We start from the raw sequence: 23,161 nt of genomic DNA on the forward strand, positions 1-23,161 counted from the left end.
CAATCAACTCTTCTCATCTCTGCGCCGTCGGGGTACCCATTGTTATGGTCTCTCAAAGTAGAAGCATCTGAGCAGATCCATCTCGCGCAGCTACTCTCTGTGTTACAGACCAGTACGCACTCTTAAAAATAAATAAATGAAACGAATTGTATATGTCTAATTCTACCTTTCTAATCTATAATATCTGGTGATGCCTCTTTCTATACTTGCACCAAGGGTCCGATATGTACAACTCCTCTAATCCGCACAAGCCTTTTTCTCCCTCCCCTCTCGACTACATCAGATACTCTCTGCGGTGTGTATGAGACATCAAGCGATTCCTCACATAACCCACTTAGGCGCTAGAAGTAGCAATCTTGGCCTTGTGAAGAGCGACAATCTCGGCCTCATCCTCAAGGGTCTTAATAGCAGCGGGACGAGCCTCAAGGCGTTCCTTCCAGGCAGCAATGTTTTTTAGGTGGCTGATGTCAACACCAGAGCGGCTGTTCCACAGGGTGCCCCAGACGTAGGCATCGGCAACGGTAAGGTTCTCACCAAACAGGTAGGGATTAATAGCCAGGCGATCGTCGAGCAGCTTGTAGGCCTTCTTGAGCTTATTGGAGTGGAATTCGATGCCCTCAGGAGTCATGAGCTTGCGCATCAGAGGGATGTGTTTCTGGGCAACCTCGGTGGCCAGCTGGACGAGGACCTGGTCGTACTTGACACGGTCCAGAGTGCCTGCTGTGGGGATGAGGCCGGCCTCGGGGTGCTGGTCGGCGAGGTAGGAGCAGATGACGATGGTCTCGGAGATGATGTCCTGGTTCTCGTTGTCCAACTTCAGGCAGGGGACGTACAGGAGGGGGTTGACGGCGGCGAAGTCATCGCCGTTGGAGGTGCTCTTGCCGACGACGTCGAAATGGACGAGTTCGAGGTCGAGGTTGAGCTCGTTGGCGATGAGCTGCGTGGCGCGAGAGCAGGTGTCGTGGGCAATGTAGAGTGTGGGGGCCATTGCGATGGTGGTTGTGTTATTATCTTTTGGTGAACTGGTGTAAGTAATTGCAGTGGTGTATCACTTGAATTGCCGAATCTTATTTGATCTGCATCGAAGACCGTCGTGGTTTAAATGTTCTCAACTGCCGAGTTCAGCTGAAGCACGGCTCTTATATACGTCTTTCCTATCCCGGTATCGCTATTTCTTGCTCTTCAGAGTGATTAAAAGACATTGACGAACATCCCTTTGGTGCTTCACCGACACTGTCTTCGCCATTATGAGATGTCAAAGGCGAACGGCAACTATTTGCACCAGAACGGACCTTCAGGCGGGGAGAAGACGCCAGGCAAGCCACTCAAAAGACAACGGCCAGCGGGGTGGCACAGTGTTGGCTCCGGCCCTAAGAACGACAAAGCTGGCAGCTAGCAAAAGCTGGGAAGAAAATGCGACGTTTGAGGGGCTAGTGCCTCTGTGATTCTGAGGGACAGGCCTTGCAAATCGTTGCGCAGGGCCTCAGGAGAGGAACGGTGGCTCTTAGATATATACTTACACGATTGTGCCTTACGTGTCCCCGACGCTACCGTTTGTGCCTGTTGATCTAATGCAGGACCCAAATTTTATCAAATTAAATATCATTAATGTTGACTGCTCTTTGTATGTTCAGACGAAAGATCGGACGTTGCGAAGATTGTGTGGCCTGCCGAGATTGCGCCAAGTCGTAGATCTGGCAACCATTTCGTTGCTACGCTGCTCAGGGAAAATCTCCCATACACCTCTACCGCATTTTGACAATTGGACAGGGCCTTAGGTATTTAATTCGTAAGTGCAGGCGGTAAGCAAGCAGTTGAGAGGTACCAGAAGTACGGACTTCTCATATTTATGTGTAACAGATGACGAGTAGTTAGATGTGTAAGTGCCGAGGAGCTGCATTGACGGAATGCGATTGCATTTATCCATGCCCGATCACCAAAACAACGCTCTAAAAGTATGTAAAAGTAGTACAGCCAGTCATAACGTGACCTGTGTCCATATTCAGCCTTTGATACCATCGTTTCTCACCAGCACTTACACCCACGGTCCGCCTTAGGTCCCCCTCCACCCTCTCACATCTTTTTTGAGACCTCTTACAACAGTGACACCAACCGACGGCCTACCAGCTTCATCATACCCAGGCCCTCAGCTTATCTGATCATTATTGCACCATTCCTGATGAAGCCTCCTAACCAGACTTGCCGTAGGCCATCCCGTATCGGCCTCGACATCCTGCAAAAGCTGGACCACGGCTCTCCTCTCCCGCGGCTCCTCCAAGCACTGCCCAGCCAAGAACAGCGGATGCACCGAGTGAATCCGAGCAGCGTACCCCGGCCGGGCCGCGGCTATTCCGCATATTTTCACACAGTGGTCCTTGATATCCAGCAACCTTTCTCTGTAATCCTTCAGCTGAATCAGAGGGTTTGATTGGTCGATCGGTTTTGCGAGCAGTAGAAGCACGCGTGAGAAGTGATAGTACGACAGCGTAGCCGCGGATACGGCAGTTGGGAAGAGAATCTCGTCGAAGACAGGCTCTGCTGGGCCTTGAGAGAGAGTCAAATGGCTGGAGAGCGCGTAATGGGAATATGGCTCAAAGTGTAGGTCCAGCTGGGTGTGCCACCGGTCCAGAGCATTCCAGAGATGGTGCCAGCTTCTGGGTTCCACAATCTTCGTGTTACCATCACTGCTTCTGGTAGTAGCGGTAAACTTGTCAATGATCTGTGTTACCAAGAGGAAGAGTTGTGCCCAGGGCGTTCTGGCCATGGATGCAGATTCGCTAGGGTCATCAAATTCACTACCGAGTACCCCTGGATTGCTGCTATACGGAGTTTCAAGGTCTAGTAACGGTATTCGTTTTTGGTCATACGAGGTAAGGAGATCGTGAGGCATGCAGTGCCAGAAGCTGGCTAGAGCTGCAGGGCTGCCGTGGAATTTGAAGGGAGTGAAGATTGAGTCAGGCGATGAGCCCTCGGTGGGATTAGGTCTCATAAGACTGCTCTTGATGTTACGTATCCGCCTAAACTCTTGTCAGATCTGTCTGCCGGTTTACTATGACGAACTAAATCAGATGCAAACCGTGAGAAGAAATTGTTATATAGAGCATTAGAGGAGGAAGTATGCCAAATGCGTCAAAACAACAGCTGCTGCAGGCCATATGCTTTTGAGAAATGCACTTACGTATAAAATTCATCATAATTCGAGTCGAGCAATTCATAAACGGTCAATATGGCATTACTCGCCATCGCAACATCCGCCAAGATAGAAGAACCCGCCTCGCGCAGAGCAGATTCGCTGGCGGTGTGAAGCGGCGAAGTGGTAGCCGCTCGGTGATAGTAATTGGCAGCCTTGAACGCCCAGTCGACATGGACCGTATTTGGATACAGCTCCGTCAAGGCCAAGTTGCTCCTCACGCAGTTCTGGGCGGGACGAAAGCCGCCAACGTTGCTCAAGTGCTTCGCAGCGAGCGCGGCGATTGCGTACTTGATTGCTGCGTGAGCTCCTACAAGACGAGGCATACACGTCTGGAAGAAGGAATTGTCTCCAAATACGTCCAGCCTAACAATTATGGTTTAGAACGCCTGAGATACGTCAGGACAAGATGGGTAACATACCACGAAGCCAGGTTGTCCGTATAATGCCGCAGAAGAAAGACCATCTCCTGCTCGCTCTCCAGCATAAACTCTGAGGCTAGGGCAGCAAGCCCCGTCTCAAACCCGCTGCCCGATTCAGAAGACATCAATCCCGGAGATGCCTCAGGGGCAGGTCCAGGAGCCCCGAAGTGGCCGGGCTGCAGACCACCATCATTAGCTTCACTAACACCGCCATTTCCGAGCTCAAAGACGAAACCGTCAGAGAGCGATAATGACGGGTCCAAGCTCTGTAGTGCGGCTTCAGATTCTTTCGAATAGTCCAATACCGGAATGTCCAGCGGTTCTGGTCTCTGGGTGGTGGTGATGCGACGGACCTCTACTGTAGTATCCTCGCGTAGCCGGGTCTCGGGGCGTTTCTTTACCAATTCCGCAGCTCCCTTGATTCCGTGTGCCTCGCCTGCGCGGGAATTTCGCCTCTTCTGCCGCTTCGGAGGAGGTCTGGCGCCGTTGTTGATGAACTTCCAGTCTTCACTGTATCCGGGACAGTCATGGTTGGCCGAGGTACACTGCTTGCAGCTAGGCCTTGTTGCATCACACTTGGAGCTCTCGGTCAAAACTCAATACATCAGGCTCATCTGAGGGTGTACAATTACCTTGATATGTCGCTTCCTGCATCGTTGGCACGCCGAGCCGGGGGACATTGCCGTTCGCAGGCTCCAAGCCGGAGCGTATAACGACGCTCGCTACCATGTAACCGCTCTTCCGTATACTGTGCCCCTCTCTTCAGCTCGGCTCTGCGTAGTTGTTGGTGGCAGCCAGAGGAAGATGTTACCCATTGAGGCAACGAAGCAACCCCGTACGGAGGTAGGATAGATATCAATGAGGTAAGTGGAAATTGAAGTTGCCTTGGCTATAGTTTTATCTGATGACATGCGAGGGTAAGTCGATTAATTGACTTTTGATTTGATCAAGCTCTTCACCTCTGGTCTCGACAGAGCTGAGCGGGCTAATGTCGGTAGGATGACGTTGCTGCTTTGGGGTAAACGATCCGTCTCATGCCTGTTTGGGCAATTCTCCCCAGTTGGGAACGTCTCTGGAATCTCTTCTTGCATCCACATAGATTCCTGCTTAGCCAACTGATGTCCTACATTTGTGGTTGTATGGAGCATGACTTTGCTGTCATGACATCTTTCAGTTGTACTTTGACCCCATTCACAAGTCTAGAATATTGTTCATTCACTTGGGCTTAATTCACATCATTTCGTTTGCAACGTTTATCATCATGGCAGAATCTCCTCAGTCACAAGCCAAAAGACGGCGGACGTCGACAACCGAGACGAGCAAATATCCCGTCGTCGCCGGCTACAGAATCTCTACCTATGCTGCGCCGGGGACGTCTCTGACCTTGAATGAGCAAAGAATTATATATCATGCTTGGAGAAGTGAGTATCCATATCACCCAATCATCTAGACTTGGACTTGTCCTTGGAGATGGAGGGCGGACTATTCGCCATTATTGAGTCGTAATAATCGGCCATATGTCTGTCCATTTGAAGCGATCCGGCCTTCATTAAGTGACAATATCTCATGCATTGGGCACATTACACAAGATCTTACGTCTAACACTTCACAGAGAGCGGCTCACCACACAACCCACTATGCTATACTTGCCGCAAACCAGGCAGCATGCTGCATTGCGACACATGCTGCCGATCCTATCATCAACATTGTGTCGTCCCAGAGATGCCAGAGTCACAAAAGACTTTTTACTGTGGCGCATGTACAAGGAGAAATTGGCACATTCAGCCGCCATTGTTCAACGATGAGAAGTCGAATCATCTTCTTAAGCAACCTGCCGATCAGCCGGCGCCAGAACCTGCAGCCAAACCTGAAGAAGCGACGTCAAACATGGAGGCTTCTAAGAGTACTCGGCTGATGAAAGACGCAGTCAAGTCTGACGATTCTGAAGACTCATCCTCCCAGCCAGCCTCAAGCAAAGTGTCTGAAGAACCGAGCCATAATGTACAGGGTGACGTGCTTCGCTCACTGCAAAGCCTTCGCGAACGAGTGACGATGCTCGAGAAAGAGAACGAGGCAATACGGCAAATTTCACAGACCAATAATTCAAGGAAACGAGAGTTGAACCAAGCGGGCGATGCATAGAGTCTACGCTCCCGCAGTGTTTCCCTCTTTCTTCCCCGAACATGTACATTACTACAAAAGTACAGGGATCGTTATTCGCGTCTTCTCTATTAGCGATCAAGGTTTTCTTTTGACTTCCAAGTTAAAACATCTGAACGTCTCGAGGGTGTATCCAGTCCATCTTCTGAACTCCAAGGTCAGGCTTTTGTAGTCAAAATCCTGCCTTGATGCTAAAGTCACCTCCACCTCCCACTATCACGATACCAGAAACCCACGATATAATTTCATATGCTTGCAACCCTTCTTTAGGTTATTCATGCCAACTACCCTGCGTCTTTCTATGATATCCATCTGCCGTCTCAATGAAGTCATATGAAAATGACGTCAATCACTCTATCTTCTTGTTCAATGCTCGGATCGTCTTCCAGTAGCGGGCGATATTGCCGTATTTGGCAAAATAGCTACCTCGACTACCAGGTGAGACGCCACGATAGACATGCCTCAGAACGGAATCCATCGTGCAAAGTGCCTGAAGAAGGACACGACCTCCGTATCAATGAGATTACGGTCAACGTATGAAGTGAGTAACATGGTACCATGTGATACCAGAAGAGTCGAAGAGGAGCAAACTCGAGAACTATAAGAAAGCATCAACTCTCCTTCATCACAAATTTATAGATCTCTCATATATCCATTACACTTACATCAAAAGGCTACACTGATTCAACACTACCAATACGATTCATATCAAGTCATCGAGCTGTCCAAGATGCCTTCCTTTGCAGATCTCCCTATCAACAGGAACTCCACTCCAGTCCCCTTTACGGTGTCAGTATCGGAGCAACAACTAATTGAGTTTCGGACCCTACTCAAGCTATCGAAGATTGGACCAAGAACTTATGAAAATGAGCTGACCGACGGTCGGTTCGGTATCAGCCGAGACTGACTTGTCAAAGCCAAAGCGAAGTGGGAGAATTGGGACTGGTGAGCTTATAGACCCTTGCAACGTCATCCACGCTGACTGAGTCAAAGGTCGCCGCCATAACGCGTGAAACTTTGCTGCCAATATCCCCACCCTGAACTGCATATCCATTGCCAAAGCCCAGTTCAACCATCAACGTGTTCATAATGCTTGCAATGTTCTGGAGTTGAAAGTCTCGTGTAAGTGGTGGCGGGGAAGAAAAAGCATAGCCAGGCAGAGAAGGAATAACAATGTGGTAGGGAAGTGTCTCGGGGGTGTTTCGGTTGGACAAGGTCTCTAGGATGGAATAGAACTCCATGAAGTTGCCCGGCCAGCCATGCAAGCTGAGGAGGGGGATTACATCCTGCTTCTGCGAGAAGAGTGCCACGAAGTGAATACTGAAGGTATCTCCGCCTTCTGTAATCGGTAGAGTAAAGTTAGGGAAGCTGTTGATGCGAGCTTCACATTTACGCCTGATGTTATCCCATGTCATGAGATCTACGTCTTTTTCTTCTGTACAGTAATATCATCAAAGACCATATTACCTATTTCGAGTAATGGATACTTGGTACTCTGACGGTTGCATTTCATGGGGTCATACATAAACTTGAACCCCATGAAAACTAAGCCGGCACAGGAAATTTATGAATCCCCTTCTATTACTTCTAAGGGCTAATGATCACGACAATCAAGTTGCTGTCTCTGCCTGATACGCCCGGAAACACTCGCGCGTGACACAGCAGATTCATAGTATTCATATATAAATACATCTTTTTGATATGTGACAGCTCGACGATCATTCTTCAACGGTCCAACAAAGTCTCACATAGCAATACATCTCGTAAAAAAGGATTATCATGACTTCGCAACTGGTGTCCAAAATATGTGTCATTGGTGGCACCGGAGTCCAAGGCATGTCCATCGTCAAAGCGCTCGTACACGATAAGAAATACACAGCTCGACTTCTGACCCGCGATACCTCGTCTCGCCGCGCCGCTGAGCTTCTCGCCCTCGGCAATGTCGAATTGCTCCAAGGCACATTCGCAAGTGAAGAGGCCCTTCGCGACGGCTACCGAGGCTGTGATGGGGCTTTTGCCAACATTGATGGCTTTGACGGTGGAGAAAGGGGCGAGATGTACTGGGCTATTCGCGCCCATGAGCTTGCTATTGAAGAGGGCATCAAATCTTTTGTGTACGGCAGCCTTCCCTATGTCCTCAAGCTGGGAGGCTACGACTCCAGGTTCTATTCCGGCCACATGAATGGTAAAGGAAGAATCGGGCAGTGGATTCTGTTCCAGAATGTTAGCAACAAGGAGAGAAGTGGGTGCAGCTCTGTTCACAGTCGCGCCTTACATGGACATGACCATCGGCTCCCATACTCCCATGGCACCCACCATCGAAGACGACACTCTCACCTGGCGTGTGCCCCTCGGAAATAGTTCTATGCCTTTGGGCTCCCTCGAAGATTGCGGCTACTATGTTCGCTTGCAATTCGATAACCCTGAGCGCGCCAATGGCTTGGACCTCAGGACCGCGGCTCAGGGCATCACTTATAGCGACTTGGCCATTGCATTTGAGCGCCCTACGGGCTATCGCGCTAGGTATATTGATGTGTCGCTGGAAGCCCGAATATTGGCGAAATGGGCCCCTGTCAAAAACCGCTCACGCCCCAATTGGTGCCGCTGATTTGAGCGACCCCAGTGCCATGTCCTCGCAACGGAACTTTACTGCATTGTGGAACTCTTTCAGACATGGGCTCTTCGGGATAGACTATGCTCTTCTGGACCAGATTCAGCCAAACAGAGTCAAAAGAGCAGAAGACTGGTCCCGTCAGCAAGACAACTTATTGAAGAACTCGGGAAAGGGAGGCTTATGGGAAAGACTCCAGCCCGGAAACATCACATTGGTTATTAAGCGAAGCGAAGATGGAGGTCATTTGTAAGTGAAGCCTTGAAGATGCTCGAGTGAATGGTATACACTATTCTATCAGTCTATATGTTGATATCTACGGTTTTTATCTGGCTTCTGTTTAGCTTAGCAACGTCTATATGAGCGCCATATACTTAAGCCGTCTGTAAGGCTTCACTTTTGTTCTTTTTCCATTGTTCAAAATCTGGAGCTTCGAAGATTTTGCCGTCCATGACTTTCTGTATCGTGCCTGCGGCGATTACAATCCATAGCAGCGTTACAATGACTGCGGCAATCTGTTTTGCAGTACATTAGTCCAGCTGGTTCTTCCGCAGCTGTAAATATTCGAAACGTGGCAGAGGGCGCAGACTTACAGTGCCTAAGACATTGAAGAATCGAGATGGCATCTCCTGCCCAATGGCAATTGTTGCGCCAGCCCAGACACCAAGAGGAAAAGTAAACCCCCACCAGCCAATGTTAAAGGGAAATCTCCGTCGACTGATGCTGGCCAGCGCAAAGAAGATCCATGCCAGGCCATTTGCCCACATGATGAACCCGACCATCCAGCCAACCACATATAATATCTCTCCAGAGTGGCTGCCCATCTGTCCAAGGGTCCCAGTTTTTGGAAACACTTCGGCAGCGACCTTGCCCAGCTGTATAATTGCAAATCCACCCTGGCCGAGAGGCGCCACGGGTAGGAACATAGACACGATGGCCTCAGGGGGCGGCAAGCTGTGCACTGAGAGGCGGTGGAAGAAGATGACCAGGCAGGTGAACGACAGCGGCATTGCGGTGCCCCAAAGGAAGTAGGAGGTGATGAGTGTCCAAAGAGCATGCTGTTCGTTTTCGAGAGCTCCGGCGAGAACTCCTCCAATGGCAGACGCGACGATTGCAGCAGCGACGGGAAGAAGCCAGGTTGCAGAAAGCGTGGCCAGCTTCACGTCGTGGATGTGCATACTGACGTCCGTTAGTTAAAGTAACCCCTTATGACCGTATTCATCACTTACATGACGAATGGCATAAAGTAAGAAATGACAATGGATATAGCAGCGTCAATCCACCACAGCGTCCAAGCCTGTTGAGAGGGTCAGTACATTCCTCGAGCTGGTATCCTCCGCTATGACTGACCAGAGTGAGCGCCCATTCACCCCATGCGGGCACGCAGACCAAGACAATCATCTCGATGATTGTACAGAGGGCAATCGGGAATGCCCCCAGGAGTAGCGGTACGGCAGGATGTCGAATCATCGTCATAAAGAGCCCAGGATATACAAAGTACCGAAGCACTGATATGAACGTAAAAAGGACAAAAAGCGCCAGGTTCAGAACGAAAAAGATGACTGAGATCCAGTATAGCCACGCTCCGTTATATGGAAGGTTGTGAAGAAGAATCGAAACAATTCCGGTGCCCATATTAATTGTAAACCACCTGAAAAGCTTTAGAATCATCTCATAGAAACGAGGCTCAGTTGTGGTCCGTTCACCAAGACGTCGACTGACAGGGCTGTAATAATGAAGATCCGAAACAAGAACTTACGCCGGAGTAAATGCGCGAACGGCAATCCAAATATTCCTCTCCCGCCTCTGAAGCGCAGGCGAGCTAACATCTTCTTTGTCCATCTCATTCTGCAAAACCTTTGCTGCTGGATCTGTCGCGTCGTCTTCCTGTGGCGGCGACAGGCTCGTTGAAGAGGCGACGATGCCCTCCGGGCCATGCCTTGGGACAATTGCAGTGCCGACCACATCAACAGCAGACGATGCGCCTCCCGCGGAGGATGCCATGATGATTTTGTTCACGCGAAATCAAGAGAGCGTCTGCCTGAACAGAGGTGATAACATGAGATGATCAAATGGGAGCTAAGCCACAGCATCAAAGTATTACAACCTCGACGTGCGGTTGAAGGAATATGTACGTAGACACGCGCATATATAGCGTCAGACTGCAACATCGTAGGCTCGCAATCACTGAATACACGTAGGTAAGTGGAACATTTCGGCTCAGTTCGCTCGACTTACTCGAGTTCTCGTGACAATTGCCGGACTACAGATCATCTTACGCTCCATGTTAGGCAAAAGGGCCCATTGCTTCGTATAACAAAGCCCATCGGCCGTGTACAAGAGCCAATGAGAGGTATTCGTGAATTGCCAGAGCGAACACCGCTATTCTTTAGGTTCTCCATGAAGAAATAACCTCCGCAATAAGAATTAAGCATCTCCGGTTAAAGGCTGTTCGCACCGCAGAAACAGCGTGTTATTGCCCCTGTATTTCCGCAAGCCCTGCCACTTATACCGTAGGGTGCTAGTCAGGCAATTCTCATTAGTAACTGCATCATTGCTGAGAAACCAAATCCGCGGCAACTGAATCGACCAGAGCGAAGCACCAAAGAGATGGATATCCCGGCATTGCTCCCAGCTGAAGGAGCCTCATTACACCAATCAATTAGTTCACTGGTATGAATGAGGTCTTTCCATTGGCAGAGACGGGCTTCATTCTCTTACTCCATAACACATCACCGACGATGTCCAGGAAAGACATCAGGGGAAAAGCTGGCAATCCGCCATGCAGAGCTGGCATGTCTTCAATGATATATCAAGCCCCCCTATTCCTTGACAATCTTATAACGTTGTCGAGAACACGACGTGCACGAGAGACAGCCAATTCACAATGTAAGTTGTGTCCAGACGACCCTCAGCATTATCACTAGGACAAGAATGGTTGTAAGACCCGGTATGAACACCTTCCTGGTGCCATCTCAAGGATCATAATTGCTCTTATACTCCCAGCAAAAGGGTAGCTTCGCGGAAAATGTGCATCCAACCAAGACATATCAAATGAACGCGAAGGTTCGAGATCTCGTTTATCTCAGCGTTGGTCTTCCTCTCTTGTCTGAAACTCTTAGAGTGATGGTTTACTCATCCGGGCATTCCCTACTCAAGAGAGTATTCAACGCCATATTTGCTCAGGCGCCAGTCTCAAACTTCCAGAAACCATTGAAAATCAGTGACAAAGCGAACCGATTCAAACGGAAGAAAAATATTCGACCGTTATGCGAGGGTCTATGACAGCGAACGAGCGGTGTAAGTGAGGCTGCCGGATAGGCTATCCAATATCCGCTGACGAAGAAAGCTTGAAGGCGTATTGCATCTGCATCCATCTGTACTTTTCGGTGCTCCCTCCGCCGAAATCACATCCAACTCCAGTTGTCCTACCAAATGGCCTCCAGCTGTGCAGAAGACTCTATCCAACATCATTCAAGATCCCCCCATGGTCTCGCCCTCTCCGCCATTGCTGCTCTTTTACCTCTACCAAAAGAGATGCACTATACCTTAGATACGTGTGCCTCTTTTCAAGAGTCTGCGACTCAAAAGTACATGCTGTCACGACCCAACACTTCAAGGTCGCAACAAGGAGGCAGCCATAGCTCCTAGGCTGACACTGCAATTTGTTTCCCGATAGGACTCGTTTGGCATGGTGCAACGGTTCTATGTATGATCACAGATTCTTCCACGACAGACAAGCTGAGTTCACCCCCTGAATGCGAACGGGATTTCTTCAAGCACGCAAACTCAAGATCTTCGCCCCATGTTATTATTTATAAGGATGTGGGCTTCGCCATGAGAGCAGCTGTAGTCAAGCAGATTGGTTCATCACTCGCTTCATTGAGATGGGCGGCAGAAGTTCTTGACGTCTATGTATGATTGGCATCGGCCACAGACCCTGCACAAGCCGGGGAACTGGGGGTCAGCCATGATAGCTTTTCCGAAGAAATGACTCCTGAGGGATTCGAGAGCCAGTCAGCCGGTTATTGTTGTGGTTGTATCAGTTGGAACCGATATGGGATATATCAAGGCCCCCAGATGATGTCAATAGCACATGCGACCAGTCTCCTTCCGGCATCGTCGCGGCCGCGGACCCATGGCCTGGTCGACTTACGACTTGCTGAAGCCCTGAGTAATTCGGCCTCGATCCATGAGCTCCAATACATACACATATATGGCAAGTAATCCCCAAGCCCCCTACAGATCAATCTCCTTCAACCGGATGTAGCACTGTGTCGGCTCCCTCGCAAACTTCTGCACCGCCTCATAGCCGCCCAGCTTCTCCGGAATCGGCAGCAGCTCAAAATTCCACACAATCAGCGCAAAGTGAATCTTGAGCACTTGCAGCGCCAGCTTTCTCCCAAAACATCCCCTAAGCCCCAACCCGAACGCCAGCGACGGCCCAGCCATTATGTTGAACATCTCGGCCCCGGTGTCCGGATCCGTCTCGAGCCAGCGCTCGGGCAGAAACATGTCAATGTCGTCGTCTGACCAGGCAACCGTCAGCGCTGACTTGGCCGTCTGGCGGGCCCCCGGGCTTCGTGCCTCGTCTGCAAGCTTCATGTTGGGTTCGAGGTAGCCTGGGCCATTGGCCATGAGGAAGACATTGGTGCCCTTGGGGATATGGCGGCCGAGGACGGTGGTATCCTGCTGAGCCTGGCGGACAACGAAGGCGATGGTGTTCGAGTGGCGAAGAATCTCCTCCACTGTAGCATCCAGGTAGGGGACCTGTGAGTTTCTGAGCTCCGCGTAGGTCAGGTCGCGCTTCTCTTGGACGGCGGTTCGGAAGGCGGAGCGGAGCGCGTTACGGAGACGGCTCTGCGCGGCTGGGTTGTCGGTCAGCATCTTGAGGCCCCAGGCGATGGTGGTAGCAGATGTGTCGTGGCCAGCTGTCATGAAGCCAAAGAACTCGTCGGCGATGGCGCCCTTGCGGTAGTCAGGCTGGCGGCCTTCTTTGGTCGCCACGTCGCGTTCGCGAAGGAGGACGGAGTGGAGCGCGCTCTTGGGCTTGATGCTGGCATCTTTCTCGATCAATCGGACGGATTCTTCTACCTTATCCCGGATGTACTTGTCCTTGATACTCTTCGCCTTTCTCATGTAGGGGAACTTGCGAATGACCCACGAAGTCAGCACCGGCGCAGGAGAGAGCTGAGTGTCTGTGACCGAGTTGGCCAGGGTGAGCACGGCCGAGAAGACTTCCGGAGTGTGACCTTCGGGGAAAGCGACGGGCTCGTTGACATCGTCAGGGACCATAGGCTCAAAGCTGTTCAACGCCTGGATGCGCTGGATGGTGTTGGTCCCGTCCTCGGCCAGACCAAAGGAAGAGGCAAAGATGGAGTCCAACGCAGCAAAGGTAACGTCCTGGTGGGCCGAAAAAGGACGGCCCTGGGCCATGGTACATTTTACCTTCCACAACTTCATAAGGGCGCTTGCGGCCATATACACCTCAGGCGCGCTGACTTCCCGGATGAAAGTCGGGGCCATCAAGTGGTTGATCAAGTTCCGGTTGTTCTTGAACCGAGGGTCGGTCGAGATGAATTGAATATGTTGCTCTGGCAAGATGCCATTGATAAGCTCGCCAAAGAATTCGCTGCGGTCGAATTCTTTGATTCTCCGAAGCAGGATATCCTGGCTTTCGAAAGGGTCTGTCACCACAACCCATGGTAGTCCTCCGGGCTTGATGAAAGCCTGCACAATAGGGCTTTGGAGGCGAGTGGTTAGGGACGTTAACCAGCACTGCTCTCATTCAAGCTTCCATGTTAGCAATCTGCATCCGCCTGGACCGATAAACAGCCAGCTCATGTCGGCTGTGTCTTACAAATATGCGTCGTGTACGCATCACATAGCCCATCATCTCTGGCACATCCCCAAACACCTTTGCAGCCGCATTTTTGTTGTACGGGATATCAGGGATCGGCTTCGGCAGGATCCGTCGGTAGGTCATGTACAGAGCCAGAAAGACGATCCCTACAATCCAAATTCCTCCTGAGGAGATAGTCACCGCCATTGTATTTGCCAGAGTGTTGCCTGACTGTATGCACATAAGCCTGGTTTTGAACAAAACACGAACGGGGAAGCAAATGGAATATTGATGGCTTCCAGATAAGAACCCACCGTGCCAGCAGCCTATAACTACAGTTTGAAATCCCGCCAGCTCCATTTGAGTTGGCTATACGAATAGGACCCTGACTCGCTCCTCCATACGACATGAGCAAATTGCCTTTGCAGCCTGGCATCAGCCTGTCCGGAACCCCGAAACAAGTCGACCGTAATACAGCGTTTGGAGGAGCACTTTTGAACGTCTAGGTTACACCCACAACGTTGCAGGGTGTCTGGCCGCTCCTCATTTCCCCACCTCTCCGCTCAAGAGGCAAGATTTGGGTTGCAAGCTTGCTACAGTAGCGTTGAGAAGCAAGGGTCAAGGCAACAACAAGCACAAACCTTGAACCAACAGATGTAATCTGTCAACCAAGTACGGAGTATGTACTCCGTAATAATGCCCCAGATGAGTAAGTTCCCGTCTCTCGGTTTCCCCTCCCGGCGGTTAGCCAGACGGCTGCACCCGGAAATACACACGCGGTTTCCTGCTGGTCTTCTCCATTGTTGTCTTGGCTGTGCTGACCATGCGCCCTTGTAACCGCCGATGGAAGACTTATGCCGGAACCCCGACGCCCCTCCAACGGCCCGAAGGCAAAAGCAGCAGTATAGCTTCTCACGGCGAGAGCATCATATCACCAGGGGCCGCGACTACATCCTACCAATGTCACAAAGGTTTGCTCGATACAAATTTGGCACAAGCACAGCAACTTGTGACTCAGCATATTATAGTATAGATGTAAAAGTTTCGCGGCTTTAGTGTATAGACATAAAAGAGTACCTCAGAAACGTGCCTCATTCAGCCTTCAATCGCAATGGTAGGCTCTAAAGAAGCTTCTTATAGCTATATTGCGGATGAAATATGTGTCTTTACCATTTCCTATGACTCCTGGAGTGTATCTGCTGTTGCTTTTATAAGCATATCTTTATATAATATAGCAGAGAGAATACATACGCTGATCGTCACTGTAGAGTTCATCATATCTCACAATGTCTACAAATAACCTTCGTGATGCTGGTGGGGTATATAGCTTCATGAATCCGCGGCACAGGGGAGTCCTGCCGTGGGTGGTTCCATAGCCTTGATAGCTTGTAGAGAATGTCTGTACTCCTAGCCGTAAGTGGCTCCATGGCTCCGGCCGTGAATATCACAATGATAGTTTGCAGCGCTCTATCGTTGATCTTTATGAGCCTGCGATTCTCCAGCAAACATCTTGTGTCTACAAAATTCGGCATGGATGATGGGGTGCTTCTCTTTTCTTGGGTAAGGTTATGCCATGTCTCAGTCTCTCGGAACGTACCTAATCTTTCATATCCTTCTAGTTGCTCTTTGTGGCATTCGTCGTCTTGTCGATTTACTCTACAACACTCGGCTAGGGAAGCACTATAAAGGCGCGGATTTGCTAAAGCTGCCAGGCCTGGTATACTTGCTACCAATTAGTCAATTCTTCGCCGTCATCTCGGTCGCCGTGTCCAAGTCATCCTTCATCTTGACACTGCTGAAACTGGTCACTCAGACCAGGCAAAAGGCTGCGTTGTGGTTCATGCTCACGACCATCAACGGGTCCATGTTCCGCATTGCTGTTGTTCAGTTCTTTTAATGCTCAGCTCCGCTTACTACCAGGATGCGTTAAGAACGATACTGTCATCAGGCTGGGATCATACGCCGCAGGGTACTCGGCCACCATGGATTTGGTCCTTACGGCACTCCCAGCTGTTCTTATCTGGAAGTTGCAGATGAAGCGCAGTGACAATCTTGGCATTATTGCCTCTATGAGCTCGGGTGTAGTGTAAGACGTCTCGCACCCTGTATATTGCATTTGCCCCGGACATTGGAACACTTCCTTACTTTGAAAATTGTAGAGCTGGCCTTGTTGCTCGCAACTCGAACTTTACCTACGGAACGGCATTCCCCCTGATCTGGCTTTCTGCTGAGATCAGTGCAACTGTCATCGCCGCCTCTATCCCCTTCTATAGACCGCTGTCCGCTTGATGAGGACAAGGAGGTAAAAATGTCTTCCTACGCCTTTTCCAAAATCAGCCGACCTGGGACGAGCCCTCTCAACAGGGCCCACGAACAACTAGAAGACAACAGCAGAAGCTACCCGTTTATCCTGAAGCCGGGCTCGCATATCTTGCACGAGACAACTTACACCTTTCAACACGGCTACGAGGGACAACTCAAAGGTAGCGATATCAGCCACACACGGCGAGGAGACCAGTGATATTCACTAACATGTGGTTAACTATTGAGAAGATAGGCAAAAAAAATGAAATCACATACAACAGCCGGTGTTCGCCAGTGGTCACCCACCTGACTACTAATCTGCCTCTCATTGGCTTGACTCTGGGAGAGCAGACGGGATCCCGTATTTTCCAATGGATATGGTCGTATGTGCTCTGTCTCACACCTATTCAGCACTATAACCACTTCTCCACAACAGCAGAGGGGAGCAAGAGGGCAAAAAAGAAAAGACATACAACAGCCGGTGTTCGCTGGTGGTCACCCACCCAACTACTAATCTGCCGGTTAGTGGCTTATCTATGGGGGAGCGGACGGGACCCCGAGTTTTCCACTACCTATGGTCGTATGTGCTTAAAGTTTGACTGCTAAAACTTATAGCCTTAGTCCTAGGCTTAGTAGGGCACAGCACCTCTTAGTAGTGGGTTCCTTGTATATAACTTTCCAACCTGCTCTGCATCTTTCAATCCTAGGCGGAAGTCCTTTCGATGTTTGATATAAATGTTACACTCAGCTATCTAAGTGTAAGACTTGGTATTAAATCTACTAAAACTATTACATGCCTATGTTATTACAATCTGTGACGTCCTGGTTCCTTACAAGGACACAGCTGATTGTCCATATGTACATGTATTAACGCTCAGGGGTTACATGACCAAGTATGTATGATTGCTCCTCGGCAGGCATCAACCCAATTGGTAAGGCTCTAGCCAAATGAAGGCTGGCCGGAAGGCGCACTGCAAGTCATACATTGACTATTTGTCAGCAAATTCGTGTATTTAGGCCGCTGCATGCGGCACAACAAGTGTCAGGTAGGGAGCTTCACGGCTCGTAAGACCTGAATTCCTATGTTACTTACGACTATTCCTAGCGTTCCGTTCAATATATGTGAAAACGGCTCTCAGAAAGGATAACATGAATGCCGCGATCAGTGTAAAGTCCTGGCAGCAGTGTCCTCATTGCAAAGAGATATTCGGCCAGGTGTACGACAAGCGGATTAAGTTGTCAAGCATCGTGGCGTCCAAGTGTGCAAGATGCTGGGCAGTGAGGGAAATTCTTTCGTGCGTAACAGACACCGCGAACCCAGGGACGGAACTGGTTGGTAGTATATGGCACGACAACACGCTGGAGATTGGCGTCATTACGCCAGAGGATAGTTTTGAAACAGCAAAAGGGCATAAGATATACATTGTTGCTGGTAAAATCACGGAATCCCAAACCTTGCCAGCACTGAATGCTGAATCTCGTTAGATTCCGAAAAGCACGCCAGGTTGGACTCTAGGCTTGGCATCCCCATTGCCTACACGCCCACGCATAGAAACTACCGCCCAATAAAGGACTCCGACGCAGAACGAATTTCTGTAGCCAAGGAATGGCTTGCAGATTGCGTGGCTTCACATGAGGCATGTAATGCAGAGTGTCAGGAATACGAATGGCCCAGGCGCGTTCTCGATATCTCACAGGACGAGATGATACGGCTAGTCAGCATCGAATACCCTCCCCCCGGAGCAACATATGTCGCTCTCAGTTACTGTTGGGGTCGCAGAGGCGGCAACTTGTGCACATACGAGAGCAACTTGGCCCAGCATAAAAAAGGCATTCCCTTGAAATCCCTTCCTCAAACTATCAGAGACATTGTTTCCGTCTGCAAGCAGCTCGGGCAGCAGTATCTGTGGGTCGATGCCTTGTGCATCATCCAGGACGACCCAGCCGACAAGATGACTCAGATACCGATGATGGCAGACATCTATTCGGGAGCGCTCCTGGTCGTCTCTGCTGCGGGCACCGCTGATGTTCTAGAAGGCTGTCCTCTTGGGCCACCTGAATTGCAGCCTATACAGCCAAAAGTACTCGAGCTGGAGTATCCCCGATACCTGGAAGCCAACCCCGAGAACAAGGGAGCCGGCAAAGTAACGGTAGTAGTAGAGCGGATGGAGCACGAGCATTGTCGACGCCTGCCGGGCCACTGGGCGCGCGAGACATTTGACCAGGACGGCGTGGATCTGCTAAATACCATCGAGGACCGCGCCTGGACGTTCCAAGAAAGATTCCTGGCCAAGAGAGCTCTCTATATCGGAAAAGGCGAGCTATCATGGGTGTGCGCCAGCGCGGTCCAGTGTGAATGCAGAAAGAGTCGCCTAGAGGTGAAGACCGAGGACGGCGACCGCGTGTTTAATCATCGATATTGCATCGGCCATGTCTCTACAAAGAGGCTGTTTTCCGATTCAAACAAGGACCTTTACAAGACCTTTTCGTATCTGTGGGCCGAGGTTGTCACAACGTACTCTGCGCGTCTGCTGACGCAGTTCACAGACCGCGTCGCGGCACTCGAGGGTTTGTCTGCAGCTTTTAGCCGACGATGGCCTGAAGTTTATGCAAGAAAAGACTATGCCTTTGGGTGCTGGGAACCGTTTCTGAGGGACCTTCTAGTCTGGCAAGCATCCGGAGAGGAGCCGGTGTCCGAGAATGTACAGAGAGGCCTCTTCCCATCCTGGGCGTGGCCGTCAAGTGGGAGGGCTGTAAGCTTTACGAGCTGGGTGTGGTACGGCGTGGACCCAAAGTCGTGGGTCGAGGTGGTCCGTCTCGAGCGAGGTCCGCCGGCTGATGAAGTTTTCGGCAGTGGAAAGGGAACACTGACGATCCGGGCTCCCTTGATTGCTTGCACAGCAGAAGCACCCGTCTTCGACGATGGCAGCCAAGGGGATGATGTTGTCTGCACGGCCCTAGATGCCAAACTGCCTTTTTTGAGGGGATACCCATCCCTTGACGATCCAAGTCAAAAAGAGGAATGGAAGACGGTGACGCACATGATTCTGCTTGCGAGTTACCCATTCAAGCCGCATGGCTCGTCGCGTCCCTTGTCGTTTGCTCTCCTCTGCGTCGCTCCTGTTCTAGGGAAAGACGAGTTTCGCCGCATTGGCATGATAACAACCGTGCGACCGAAAAGAACGTTTGAGGCACATGAGTTTGAAGAGCTGCTTTTGCCGCATATGTCTGATGTGAACCTTGTGTGAATGTTATTCAGCTGGTGGCACTAAAATTTCTATTGCAGTTCTGTCTGTCTCGCGAGGGCTTTTCTTGTCAAGGGGTACCATGATGCGCGGATTTATGGTGTAACTACTCCTATAGACATAACAAAACTGTACTTCCGATTTCAAAGCCAGGGGTACCGGAAACAGAAGACATTGTACCGCATCGTAGAACTTGACGGGACCCCGAGTTTTCCACTACATATGGTCGTATGTGCTTGACAACCAAGTGTTTCCAGCTTATATCATGCACTTTGGTGGTTACTGCATAATATTGCTATTGAAATCTGTTGCTGGTCTTATAAGTTGTAGCCAGTCAAAAAGCACTCATAAAGATGTCAAGCCCAGTAATATCTTATAGGCCTTGGACAGCTTATAGAAGGTGAAAATATAGGGAAATAGCTTATCTGTTTGAAGTGAGGAACCTATTGTCAGGCTAAATGCATAAAGAGCGCGTTTAGCTATAAACAATCTTGCTGATACCTTGTCAAGGGGTGGGAGAAAAAACGCCACTTAGCACATATAAAATATAGTAGCAGACCGGCGGTGTTTTCTTTCCCACTTCATGACCTCCCAAGCTGTGAAACCTTGTAGGCACACTATCCAAGAACCCCCACCTCTTGCGTAGGTATGTTGCAGTTCTTTTATTGGGATTTGCCAGTTTCCAATCCATGATATGGTTCTTCCTTTGGGGTCTCTCCCAACCAACGATCCATCATCACGTCCTGGTGGTTGGCAGTATCCAGCTGCTGAAGTAGGGCCTCGGACAGCGGGGCGTTGGAATTCACCGCCTTTAGCCGAAGTTAGCAAGATATGTTTCCTGGATTGCACGGTAGGCTCACTTGAACAGATTGTCTTCCAGACTTTTTCTCGTGAGGCCGAGGACTTGATGGTGTGGGCTTCGCGTGAATCCATTGCTTCTTGAATGAGAACAGCTTGTAAAGCTATGATGTGTCCCTTTCTCGCTGGAGTTTAATGAATAAAGCCCACAATGTGCCAGAGTTGCTTATGGAGTAACAATGAAGAAGAAGAATGATTTCGTGTAATATAAGTCTCGGGATCAGAGGGGTTATATATAGGAAACAAAGGAACTATTGAGTATCCTTGTCATCAGAAATCTTTCAATTGAACCAGCTTTTGGTATTGAATAGAAATGTTTAAGAACATTCATTCATAAAAAGATAAACCATAAGCCAGGAAACTTGCAAGAACCAAGTAGTATATAGAAGAAAGATACTGAGGCTGCCCCAGGGGCAACTTTCATTTGGCTGCACTGTTTGGACTTGCGTGCATTTCTATGATAAGCCTTAGATTTTCAAAAGATTTAAACTTCAAGAAGGGTTACTTTGTGAAAAAAAAAAAAAAAAAAAAAAAATGTGAAATTGGTTTTCCAAGGGATCATTACTTCCAAAATCTTTCAGACACCCTTATACTTTGTCCTCGTAGGTCGAGCTGTCCTCCTCCGTTGTTGGGAAACCTTGACTGCCTGAAGACTGCGGGCTCGTCTCACTAGGAGTCTACGCGCCAACCTCCACTGTACAAGAGACTGGATTTGCTTCTGACTACGTTCTGCACAAGGGAAAATGTCACTGCTTTCGCGCTCAAACTCGGGGATAGAGGCTTTCTCGCAAGCGATGTTGATGGTTGGGAATAAAAGGTGGACGGCCGACAACCCAGAAGTAAGGCAAGTTTCTGATTGATATATTCCAAAGTCTCAGAAAGTTTCACGAAAGAATATAAACTTTGCCTAAAAGGGGTCTCCTCCACTGCCTCTCGGAACTTTCAAAATATTGAACCATGCGTTTGACTGCGCCATGCTGAGTCGTGGCTTATGATGTTCTCCCAATAAAATCCTCCCCCAGGTGCAAGTGCCACGTAGTCGGCTGTGTGACGGAAACTTTGAAGAACTTTTCTATTGGTGTGGTGGTCAAGATGGTGTAGGAAGATCGAAGTTCAGTCAGAAAGTTTTTTACCCCTGCCAAGAATAAACTTTCCGGCTCGCGAGGTGATTGGTCTTACCTGCCCTGCAGAGCTTTTGCTGGTACGGCGATGCAAGGGATTGGGCTTAACAAAAGTTCAGATTGGGCACAAAAGTTCAGCCCGAAATGTTCAACCTCTGCTGAAAACTTTCAGCTCGCGAAGCAGCGATTGGTCTTACCTGCAGGGCGTTCTAGCTTGGCATTGCAAGGCGTCGGGTTTAAAAAGTTTGAACTTCCCAAAGGCACTCCCTGTCTATTAATATAAACATCGCCGTCAGAACGCCTCTTCAGTTGATTCTCTTGAATTGAGCAATCTCCTAGTTTTCATATTCTCCTCTTGAAAGTCAATTGGTCCCCATCGAAGTGCCATGTCTCTGAGCACAAGCGAAAGGGTGCGGAGCCCACCATTGAATGTGTGGAATCAGCACAGAAGCGACATTGAGCAACTGTATATTGTACAGAAATGCACCTTGAAAGAAGTTATGAGAGCTATGGAGGAGAAAGGGTTCAAAGCTAGGTTAGGAAGCTCTTCGAAGAACCATTACAAGTCAGGCTAATTGAGAGTGCGTACATAGTCAGCAGCAGTACAAAATCAAGTTCAACGAGTGGCATATTTCCAAGTACAAGAAGCGAGGAGCGCAGAACCGAGCTGATCGAGCTGATCCATGTACAAGTACGTGCCCAATTCAATACGCTACTCATATAATATCTGAGAAATTGTTTAGGCCAGACTGACGGAACGAGTGTAGCGAATCCCCGGCTAGCAAATCCCCATCTAGCAAATCCTCAGCTGGCAAATCCCCAGCCTCTGCGAGTAAGCTGATTTGTGACAATAACAATGTTCACTTATTGATCGATATGATACAGACGTCCTTTGTAGACGCACCTATTGGGGATTCAGGTTCGGATCCTATGATGGACTACCTTCCATACGATGTTTCCAATCTGGCTTACCATCCCCACACCTCCGAACCAATGAATCTCGGAATTCAGCAGGATGAAGGAGCAGTGGTGCCGTTAATACCACGAACACCTGACATTAAAGTCCGCCAACCTATCCATGAAGCGGCCAACTCCGGATCCCTCGACATGGTGAAACTTTTGCTAGAGAAGGACCCTACATGCGCGGCAATTTCTGATGGTGATGGTGAGACAGCAATCTGGATTGCCTCCCATCAAGGCCACCTCGAAGTTGTCAGACTATTAGTTGCGTGCCCTGGCGTCGATGTCAACGCCGCTACCACGGAATGCAAGCGCACACCCATTCATCTAGCTGCAAAAAACGGTCATGCTGATATAGTGAAGCTGTTGTTGGATGCAAATGCCAAGCACGATGAGCCCGACAGCAAGAATACAACACCGCTATGGAGCGCGGCGGATCAGGGCCACG

The 23,161-nt window shown here is 49.7% G+C and overlaps 12 protein-coding genes across 12 annotated transcripts; 5 read left to right on the plus strand and 7 right to left on the minus strand.

Annotated features, from left to right (window-relative positions):
* Nucleotides 1–334: 334 nt before the first annotated feature.
* BBK36DRAFT_1129588 (glutathione S-transferase) lies at nucleotides 335–988 on the minus strand (the record flags this gene model as incomplete). The annotated part of the gene is made up of 1 exon (XM_024891755.1): nucleotides 335–988. The coding sequence occupies one exon, from the start codon at nucleotides 986–988 to the stop codon at nucleotides 335–337; it is 654 nt and encodes a 217-aa protein (XP_024745458.1).
* Nucleotides 989–2,146: 1,158 nt separating this feature from the next.
* On the minus strand, nucleotides 2,147–4,292 carry BBK36DRAFT_1129677 (hypothetical protein; the record flags this gene model as incomplete). Its single annotated transcript, XM_024891761.1, has 4 exons — nucleotides 2,147–3,017; nucleotides 3,179–3,556; nucleotides 3,613–4,187; nucleotides 4,245–4,292. 4 exons carry the CDS (start codon nucleotides 4,290–4,292, stop codon nucleotides 2,147–2,149), a joined length of 1,872 nt encoding a protein of 623 aa, XP_024745459.1.
* A 581-nt stretch (nucleotides 4,293–4,873) lies between these two features.
* BBK36DRAFT_1129769 (hypothetical protein) lies at nucleotides 4,874–5,754 on the plus strand (the record flags this gene model as incomplete). The annotated part of the gene is made up of 2 exons (XM_024891772.1): nucleotides 4,874–5,033; nucleotides 5,225–5,754. 2 exons carry the CDS (start codon nucleotides 4,874–4,876, stop codon nucleotides 5,752–5,754), a joined length of 690 nt encoding a protein of 229 aa, XP_024745460.1.
* A 475-nt stretch (nucleotides 5,755–6,229) lies between these two features.
* On the plus strand, nucleotides 6,230–6,679 carry BBK36DRAFT_23713 (hypothetical protein; the record flags this gene model as incomplete). The annotated part of the gene is made up of 2 exons (XM_024897966.1): nucleotides 6,230–6,313; nucleotides 6,446–6,679. 2 exons carry the CDS (start codon nucleotides 6,230–6,232, stop codon nucleotides 6,677–6,679), a joined length of 318 nt encoding a protein of 105 aa, XP_024745461.1.
* A 4-nt stretch (nucleotides 6,680–6,683) lies between these two features.
* BBK36DRAFT_1129857 (alpha/beta-hydrolase) lies at nucleotides 6,684–7,187 on the minus strand (the record flags this gene model as incomplete). Its single annotated transcript, XM_024891779.1, has 1 exon — nucleotides 6,684–7,187. One exon carries the CDS (start codon nucleotides 7,185–7,187, stop codon nucleotides 6,684–6,686), a length of 504 nt encoding a protein of 167 aa, XP_024745462.1.
* A 364-nt stretch (nucleotides 7,188–7,551) lies between these two features.
* BBK36DRAFT_1172707 (NAD(P)-binding protein) lies at nucleotides 7,552–8,636 on the plus strand (the record flags this gene model as incomplete). The annotated part of the gene is made up of 3 exons (XM_024895767.1): nucleotides 7,552–7,957; nucleotides 8,013–8,307; nucleotides 8,387–8,636. 3 exons carry the CDS (start codon nucleotides 7,552–7,554, stop codon nucleotides 8,634–8,636), a joined length of 951 nt encoding a protein of 316 aa, XP_024745463.1.
* Nucleotides 8,637–8,757: 121 nt separating this feature from the next.
* On the minus strand, nucleotides 8,758–10,018 carry BBK36DRAFT_1129923 (C4-dicarboxylate transporter/malic acid transport protein; the record flags this gene model as incomplete). The annotated part of the gene is made up of 4 exons (XM_024891786.1): nucleotides 8,758–8,898; nucleotides 8,977–9,562; nucleotides 9,613–9,680; nucleotides 9,734–10,018. The coding sequence occupies 4 exons, from the start codon at nucleotides 10,016–10,018 to the stop codon at nucleotides 8,758–8,760; spliced, it is 1,080 nt and encodes a 359-aa protein (XP_024745464.1).
* Nucleotides 10,019–10,138: 120 nt separating this feature from the next.
* BBK36DRAFT_1185667 (hypothetical protein) lies at nucleotides 10,139–10,387 on the minus strand (the record flags this gene model as incomplete). The annotated part of the gene is made up of 1 exon (XM_024896453.1): nucleotides 10,139–10,387. The coding sequence occupies one exon, from the start codon at nucleotides 10,385–10,387 to the stop codon at nucleotides 10,139–10,141; it is 249 nt and encodes an 82-aa protein (XP_024745465.1).
* A 2,224-nt stretch (nucleotides 10,388–12,611) lies between these two features.
* BBK36DRAFT_1185672 (cytochrome P450) lies at nucleotides 12,612–14,432 on the minus strand (the record flags this gene model as incomplete). Its single annotated transcript, XM_024896454.1, has 2 exons — nucleotides 12,612–14,164; nucleotides 14,244–14,432. The coding sequence occupies 2 exons, from the start codon at nucleotides 14,430–14,432 to the stop codon at nucleotides 12,623–12,625; spliced, it is 1,731 nt and encodes a 576-aa protein (XP_024745466.1). The 3' UTR covers nucleotides 12,612–12,622.
* A 2,325-nt stretch (nucleotides 14,433–16,757) lies between these two features.
* On the plus strand, nucleotides 16,758–17,135 carry BBK36DRAFT_1129694 (hypothetical protein; the record flags this gene model as incomplete). Its single annotated transcript, XM_024891765.1, has 1 exon — nucleotides 16,758–17,135. The coding sequence occupies one exon, from the start codon at nucleotides 16,758–16,760 to the stop codon at nucleotides 17,133–17,135; it is 378 nt and encodes a 125-aa protein (XP_024745467.1).
* Nucleotides 17,136–17,678: 543 nt separating this feature from the next.
* BBK36DRAFT_1129938 (HET-domain-containing protein) lies at nucleotides 17,679–19,777 on the plus strand (the record flags this gene model as incomplete). Its single annotated transcript, XM_024891788.1, has 2 exons — nucleotides 17,679–17,961; nucleotides 18,015–19,777. The coding sequence occupies 2 exons, from the start codon at nucleotides 17,679–17,681 to the stop codon at nucleotides 19,775–19,777; spliced, it is 2,046 nt and encodes a 681-aa protein (XP_024745468.1).
* Nucleotides 19,778–20,436: 659 nt separating this feature from the next.
* On the minus strand, nucleotides 20,437–20,589 carry BBK36DRAFT_1130026 (hypothetical protein; the record flags this gene model as incomplete). The annotated part of the gene is made up of 1 exon (XM_024891798.1): nucleotides 20,437–20,589. A coding segment is annotated over one exon (153 nt), but the record flags the coding sequence as incomplete, so codon positions are not given.
* Between the last annotated feature and the right edge of the window lie 2,572 nt (nucleotides 20,590–23,161).

Source organism: Trichoderma citrinoviride (genome assembly GCF_003025115.1).
Source record: "Trichoderma citrinoviride strain TUCIM 6016 unplaced genomic scaffold BBK36scaffold_18, whole genome shotgun sequence".
NCBI classification, from domain to species: domain Eukaryota; kingdom Fungi; phylum Ascomycota; class Sordariomycetes; order Hypocreales; family Hypocreaceae; genus Trichoderma; species Trichoderma citrinoviride.